We start from the raw sequence: 7,954 nt of genomic DNA on the forward strand, positions 1-7,954 counted from the left end.
AAAGAGAAAAAAAGTTTACTCCCTCTACGAGTCCCCTCCTCCTCTTCATCCTCACCCCCTCCCTCTCCTCAAGTCTCTTAATGACAGCCACGCGAGTGACACGCCACCGAGTCTTTTTTTATTTATTTATTACTGCCTCAATCGCAGAACAAGTTACAAGGGAAGACACGTAGTGGAAACCGCGTTCCTGTGGTCCTTGGTGCGTAAAGGTGCGTTTTACGCACACATTAAAACGAAACTGTAGGACTTGTCCCTCCAACATACTGAGTCACATTTCTATATAGTCAGCTGGGAAGCTTCAAATTCACTGTAAAAGAAATAACACCCCTTGGGAGAAATAAGAAGAAAACTATAGTTTAATCGTGTTTGGATCTTTGGAAACAGCATACTCACGCAGAAATGATCATGTCATGAAATGACTGCGCACATTGAGCTTTTGGAAGCAGGTCTGAAGGTCAAGGAATAAAGATAAGGGATAACCTGAACAGATCGACTCGTTTCGGGGGTGTAAACATAAAAAAAACGCGGTAAGGGTAACACCATAGGAATGCAACTGAGCAGATGGTCGTTGGTGGAGTTTGGACGGCCGGCTGGCCACGCAGGGAGCGGGTCAGCCCAGATTCACCATGATAACCTCAGATATGAGAATCCACCGTCAGACGAGCTGCTGCGCATAAATCTCCGAGCAGAGTTGAGGACTTCGTGCAGAGGTTAAAGAATTTGTCGGAATGTAAATGGGCCCCGCGTGTTGCGGAGGAGGGAGGCATCAGGGGACGCAAAGGGGCTGTTGCACATTTAACAGCTCACCAACCATTTGGTCCCATTGAGAGAGAGAGAAAATCAGAAGAGGGGGGGGGGGGGGGAGGGTTCAGAAAATGTTAAGCCCCCCCCCCCCCCCTCCCTGCTCCCATTTCTTTGTGATGGCCCCGGGGCGGACTTGTGGTGGCGGTGGAGGGAGGGGAAGAAGAGGAGCAGAGGGGGGCTCATTTGCATCTTATTACCCTTCGCCTGCTGGCCTCGTATAAAACCCTGCGCAGGGCAGAAAGCCTAACAGACTAACGCAGTGACACGCCAAGAGAATCAAAGAGGAACGGGGACTGTTTTTTAAAATCTCTTGTGTATATAAGACCATTTTAGCTTATCACAGTACATCACCTGGAAAAACAAACAAGACTTGTCTGTACGACTGGTTGGATTTACTGATTGGATTTCATTCTCGCTTCTTCAAAGGGGATCATTCCGCTGGATATTGCTTTATGCAAAAACATTATTTTGTTTGTCAACCCCCCACGGTTTTAGTGGGGAGTTAAAGGAGCAGGTGACAAACGCACCGCTGGGAAACTTTCACTTCACCTTCACCTTTGCGCGTCAAACCCTGACTGCGACTGAAGGACTTTCCAAACTTTCTCCATGATTATTTGAGGACGTGTGGAGCTCTCACTGCTTGTTGAGGAGCTGTCAACACAATGGGACGCCCGTGTCTGCTCTTGGTTGTCATTCTGTCTTTACTCACCTGCCAGGTATGGTCCAGTCAATTTTAGGAACCTTTTGCGCACACGTTTTTCTGGATAGGGCATTGTAATTATAAGCTCATTATTATTTTATTTATAAGAACAGATTCCAACACACTAAACTGATGTGTGCCCTAATAGGTTTTGTGCTCTGGCGTGTTTGAGCTGAAGCTGCAGGAGTTTCTCAACAAGAAGGGGATAGAGGGGAACGCCAACTGTTGCCCAGGAGGCTCTGCGCATCCACAGGGTCACCAGCAGTGCGAGTGTAAAACCTTCTTTCGGATCTGCCTGAAACATTACCAGGCCAGCGTCTCCCCCGAACCCCCCTGCACCTACGGCGGGGCTGTGACTCCAGTCCTCGGCTCCAACTCCTTCCAGGTGCCGGAGACCAACGCGGACAGTTTCACCAACCCGATCCGCTTTTCTTTCAGCTTCACGTGGCCAGTAAGTAACTGGCATGCGAAATGTTACTTTTCAGATCGTGCTTAATGGTAAATCTTCCTGCAGGATTAGTTGAAAAAACATTTCACTTCAATCTGACAAGAAGGATTTTTTTTCCCCCCTTCTGCAATATTTGTGCCATACATAATCATCCATGGACAGATATGGTGAAATTATTACTATTCCAGTGGGACGTGTTTACTTTGAAGAGTACAAAACCCAACAGATGCTCCAAAACCCAACACTTGTGAGGGTCTTTGTCAGCAGTGTGTGAGAGGGTCTATTGTAGTGTTTCAGTGCTCTTTGGTGGGATACAACAGGGAGGGGAGGAGGGTGTATGTGTGTGAAAGAGAAAGGGAGGGGGGCATCACCAAAAGCTGTGTCCCCTCCGACCATCCGTGGTGGGAAATATAACATCCTTTGAGTTGGCACATCATTGGCAGCGCTGCGTGAAATTCCGCCCTGTTTTTGTTTTACGGCGGTGTCAGAGTGTGATAGTAGCATGAGAATGAAAATGGAGCAGGTAGCCTTATTAGGCCTCTAATCAACACCAGAATTAGGCTGTGAAGTTTATTGCTAGGCCTCCTAATGGCCCTCTGCAGAGGGAGAAGGAGGGGGGTAGACCTCCAAGCTGAGCAGCTGTTGACTCTCTCCATCTCTCCTCAGGGGACGTTTTCACTGATCATTGAAGCTCTGCACACCGACTCCCTGGACGACCTGACAACAGGTGGGTGACAGCAGAAGAAGGCAGCAGTGTAACCTGAAGATGGTTTGAGTTGATTCCAGGGGCATGTTTTTCTTTAACAGCTCAGCCAGCAAGAGTAATAAGGACACACTCGTTTTGATTTATGAGCTACACTTTCTCATTTGTATTTGACTCACTAAAGGCTACATATTTACTAGTTTTCTACATTTAAATCTTCCTTTTAATAAAGGTCAGAAGTTACGGTAATTCCTGTGTAGGATAAACGAGTGTCTGTTATGCCCGAGCTATCAAGTTGAACTTTATGTGGTCGCTGCGGCCCAGTGATGAGATTTTCTGTTATCAAACTGCCCCTTCACCACTAACTTCAACACAAGTTAAAGTGTGTGTGGGAATTAGATGCAGAAATAGTCTGATAAATAGATGTAGATGGCCTCCATGATCAGGTCCCACAGAAGCCTAATTTTAATTCACATAGAATCACTCTTATTTTGCCATGTGCGGCTGCTTCTGTCATGAGCAAACTGGTGATTTGTGGTAGAAACACTACGTGTTCCAACAATAACAGTGGCAACAAATGACCCATAACAAACTGTGATTTCCTTGTACAGACAACCCGGAGCGTTTGATCAGCAGGATTACAACTCAGCGTCATCTCACTGTGGGAGAAGAATGGACCAAGGACATGCAAACAGCTGGCAGGACAGAGCTACGATTCTCTTACCGCTTCCTATGTGATGAGCACTATTATGGAGACGGATGCTCCGTCTTCTGTCGACCCAGAGATGATGCGTTTGGACATTTCACCTGTGGAGAGCGTGGAGAGATCATATGCAACTCTGGCTGGAAGGGGCAGTACTGCACTGAGCGTGAGTGGATTTGCTCATTAATTATGTGTCTGTGTGAAACAACTGAAGAAAAGTCATAGAAGGACGATAAAAGGAAGGGATGCTGTTGTACTTCTGGTGACAGCTTCATCATTGAAAAAGAGATGGAAAGACCTGCTCATTAGTAGTAGAGGCTGATGTTACAAAAAAAAAACAATAATCTCAAAATACTCATTACCCTAACCCAAGATGGAGTAACTGCCATCTTTAGAAAATTGTTATGTAATTGTCAAAACTACAGACATGGGGAGTTTTTGGTCTCTACTCAGTTCATACAGCTGCTTTTCAAAGTTAATTTCCTCTACAGTCATTTGCCTCTCTTTATTGTTAAAGACTTTTTCCACCTCATAATGCGAGGCCCGTGTGCAACAGGCGTCAGTTAGTTATCCCATAGCACCAGAGGCCTCCATTCTAATGAGCTGCAGTGGCTCCTCAGTAATTCACACGCCGCGTGCCTTCCATTAGACCGCTGGGGCCTCCTCGCCCCAAACCTCCTCCCCGATTGGCCAAGTGGGGGTCCCATATTGTTGTGGCTCAGGCTGGTGATTGGTCGAGCAGGGTTGTGCATTGTTGTGGAGGGGGCAGCTGCTCAGTGAGAGGAGACAATGGAGCAGCTGTCTGGTGGTTAGCTCCTCACAGACCAGCTGGCCCTGGGGGGAGGTGGAGGAGGGGAATATGGAGAGACAGGAGGAGAGGAGGAGGAAGGGGAGAGAAGGGGAAGATGAAGATGAAGAGATTGAGAGAAGGGGATGGAGCACCCAAGTAAGGGAGGCAAGTGGTAAGAAAAAGGACTTTTGACCCACAGTCAAATGGAAAAATGAGGCTTTGTGTTGTAAAGCAACCATGGTAAAAGAGATTGGTGTTTGGATGAGTCTTCTGTTTGGTGACCAAAACTGCCAAAGTCTGACTTTTTAAGCTGAAATGCAACATTTGTAGCATTGAGGAAACAAGCTTTCAGATGGCCAAGAATAATCTGATAACACTCATTATTTTGGACAGACAAAAAGTAAATATATAGAAAAGGAAAGAGTGGACAGGAAGTCCTTCAGACGCACATAAAAGACACAAATATTTGAGAGTGCATACAGCAGTTTAAAAGTCTATGAAAGGGAAATGGTGGACTGCAAACCTTATGAATATTCTATGCTTTTTCTAAAGTTTGTTTGTTTCTTCACAGCAATCTGCCTTCCTGGATGTGATGAAGAGCACGGCTTCTGTGATAAACCAGGAGAGTGCAAGTAAGTCCAAAGAGGTTACTTTGATGGGTCTTTCGGTTCCATAAATAAATGCAACTCAGTCTTCTAAAGTTTGACTTTCCCTTGTTTCTCATCTTAACCGAATGTTATGTTCCCAGGTGTCGTGTGGGCTTCAGTGGGCGTTACTGTGATGACTGCATTCGTTACCCAGGCTGCCTCCACGGCACCTGCCAACAGCCTTGGCAGTGCAACTGTCAGGAGGGGTGGGGGGGCCTCTTCTGCAATCAAGGTGAGATTTTTACTTACAGATTTTACTGCACGGTATACTCTTTTAGGTTGTGGTCTTTGTTTCATGTTGAAACCATTTTGCTCGTTAATGTTATTCTCCCAGATCTGAACTACTGCACACATCATAAGCCCTGTCTTAATGGAGCCACCTGCACCAACACTGGCCAGGGGAGTTACACTTGCTCCTGCCCACCTGGATACACAGGTGCTAATTGTGAAATCCAAGTCAACGAATGTTCTGGAAATCCATGTCGCAACGGAGGAAGCTGCATTGTGAGTATCACTTCAAACAAAGAGTGGTTTTAAGTAGAACCATGGGAACAAGCATGTATGTAACTGCTGTTTGTACTGTTATCAACACAGGATGGCAACAATGGCTACAAGTGCACCTGCCCACCTGGTTTCTATGGCAACAACTGTGAGTTAAGTGCCAATACATGTGCAGATGGGCCTTGTCTCAACAGTGGGCGTTGCCTGGATAACCCTGAAGGTGGCTACTTTTGTCAATGCACAATGGGATATGCTGGTTTCAATTGTGAGAAGAAAATTGACCACTGCACTTCAAATCCATGTTTGAATGGTACATCATCTTATGTGTTTGTTAGTATACTTACAATTAAATTTAAACCTAGAGTTAAAAGTACAGTAATACTAATTTTTGGCTTTATCTCAACACTGACTCTCCATGCAGGTGCAGAGTGTGTTGATCTGGTGAACTCCTACCTCTGTGAGTGCGCTGAAGGATTTTCCGGTCCTAACTGTGAGGTCACCAGTGGTTTTTATAGATACTGTCAGTCTTTCCCTTGTCACAATGGTGGGACATGTCAGGAGGAAGGGAATGGCTACACGTGTACTTGTCCCCCAGGTATGAAAGCTCTCAAAATATGGTTTACGCTTGCTTTAAATGGCTCTGTGTTAGATTTTGAGATGCTAAAACTCCACTTTCTTCCAGGTTATACTGGCAAAAACTGCAGTACCCCCATCTCTCGCTGCCACCACAACCCCTGCCACAATGGTGCCACATGTCACGAACGTGGCAGCCGCTACATATGCGCCTGTGTGCCTGGCTATGGAGGTCATAACTGCCAGTTTCTCTTACCAGAGATCCCCCGGGGTTCTCAACCAGTTGTGGATGGACCAGATCGACGATTTATGTCATTAGAAAATGAAAATGCTGAAGACAACCAGGATGATGACAACGGATTTCCTTGGACAGCTGTTTGCGCTGGCGTTTTCCTCGCACTTGTGATTTTGATCAGCTGCTCTGTGCTGGTTGTCTATGTTCGAGTGAAACTGCAAGACCGACACAGTCACCACAGCGAAAGTGTTCACAGCGACAGCCAAGAAACTATGAATAACCTCACAACCAACAACTGTCTCAGAAATGACAAAGATCTTGGTAGTATGATGACAACGTCAATTAAAAACACCAACAAAAAGGCAGATTACCATTCAGAACTTACTGGGTCACTTGGTGGTCTGAGTGGAATTGCCAGCCTCAACGGATCAGAAAAGAATGGCTTTAAGTCTCGTTATTCCAGTGTTGAGTACAACCTAGTTCATGAGCTCCGGCCTGAGGAGTTATCCCCATGTACAGAAGAGGAGCATCATGAGTTGGAGGCCAAATGTGAAGTACTGGATGAGTCCAGCACAGAAGAAGGGTTCAGGAAGAGACAAAACAGGTACACAGATCTGAAAAAAAAAAAAAAAAGGCACAATATATTAATACATATTGCACAATGCATAGTTAAAAGTAAACAAAATAAATACTTATAGATCACCCAAAATAAATCTTAAGCATGTGTTATGTGAAGGGTAGGATTCCTGATTTTTTATTTTTGTCCTACAGTGATGCATCAGAACAAACGCCATCAGCAGAGTCACTAAGCTGCAGCGAAGCAAAATATCAGTCGTCCACTGAGATAAACACTCCAGCAGCTTGTGATTCTCAGTACCAGCCAAATTGTGAAGTTAAATTTCAGTCAAGCACTGATGGTGAATACCACAGTCCGAATGACACCCGGTACCCATGTACCACTGACACCAAATACCAGTCCGTCTACGTCATTTCAGACCAGAAAGATGAATGCATCATCGCCACAGAGGTGAGTACGCACAGATTTACCTGCTCAATGAGTTCCCTAAAACAATAACTTCAATAAGCATTTGAAAAAGAATATTTTAAACATAACTTTTTTTGATTTTGTTTGTTTGCTTGGTCTTACAGGTATGATGGCAGTTTCATGTGGCTGATGGCGGTCCACACACACCAACCCTGAGCAGTAGAGCTCAGTTTGTTTCTGGGAGGTTTTACTCCTGCTGTTTGCTGCTCTTCCCTGGGAGTTCCCAGAGGACCTTGAGCCAAATTGCTGATGAGCCACTGCAGAGTCAGTGCCTGCTCAGTGATGACTGAGGACTACATTAACACTACCGGTCAATTCTGAATACTTTTGACCTTTGATGTAGGTCTATTGATCACGTGGTGCTATGGATGGAGCACGGTAACAAAGTGCAAGCTCTTGCACAGTCATTGTACAGAGCCAGCACTGACTGAGAACTCATACAGTCAAAGACTGCTGGAGAACTGATGAAGAGCTCATTTAATGTCTCCTTGAAGCGCTGGAAGATTTACAGCTCATAACAGGATGAACTGTTCTCTCCTGATAAGCAGCGGAGCTACGACTTGGATGTTGACCGATGATATTGTGGACGGTGGCGTGCCAACTGAATGAACAGTGTAGTACCTTTAGAGTACTGAAAACCCTTAAAGTACTGCTGTAGTACTATGTGCTGTGGGTTTACAATGCTGTGTAAAATCTGTCATGGATTTCAAACATATTATGTTCTGCGCAGTGCTGCGGAGTAGTGTAGAGCTGTAGCGACACAACAAATTCCCACGCCAAATTACTCAACAAATGTTCCTTACAA

General features: G+C 45.4%; 1 protein-coding gene across 1 annotated transcript; it reads left to right on the forward strand.

The window, feature by feature from the left end:
- Positions 1 to 1,466: 1,466 nt before the first annotated feature.
- dld (deltaD) lies at positions 1,467 to 7,361 on the forward strand. The gene is made up of 12 exons (XM_037697488.1): positions 1,467 to 1,520; positions 1,653 to 1,955; positions 2,619 to 2,679; positions 3,267 to 3,524; positions 4,720 to 4,780; positions 4,897 to 5,027; positions 5,130 to 5,299; positions 5,390 to 5,606; positions 5,718 to 5,891; positions 5,979 to 6,708; positions 6,876 to 7,131; positions 7,254 to 7,361. The coding sequence occupies exons 1-12, from the start codon at positions 1,467 to 1,469 to the stop codon at positions 7,257 to 7,259; spliced, it is 2,421 nt and encodes an 806-aa protein (XP_037553416.1). The 3' UTR covers positions 7,260 to 7,361.
- The last annotated feature ends 593 nt before the right edge of the window (positions 7,362 to 7,954 follow it).

This window comes from Nematolebias whitei, chromosome 2, assembly GCF_014905685.2.
Source record: "Nematolebias whitei isolate Nwh7 chromosome 2, NemWhi1, whole genome shotgun sequence".
Lineage (NCBI taxonomy): Eukaryota > Metazoa > Chordata > Actinopteri > Cyprinodontiformes > Rivulidae > Nematolebias > Nematolebias whitei.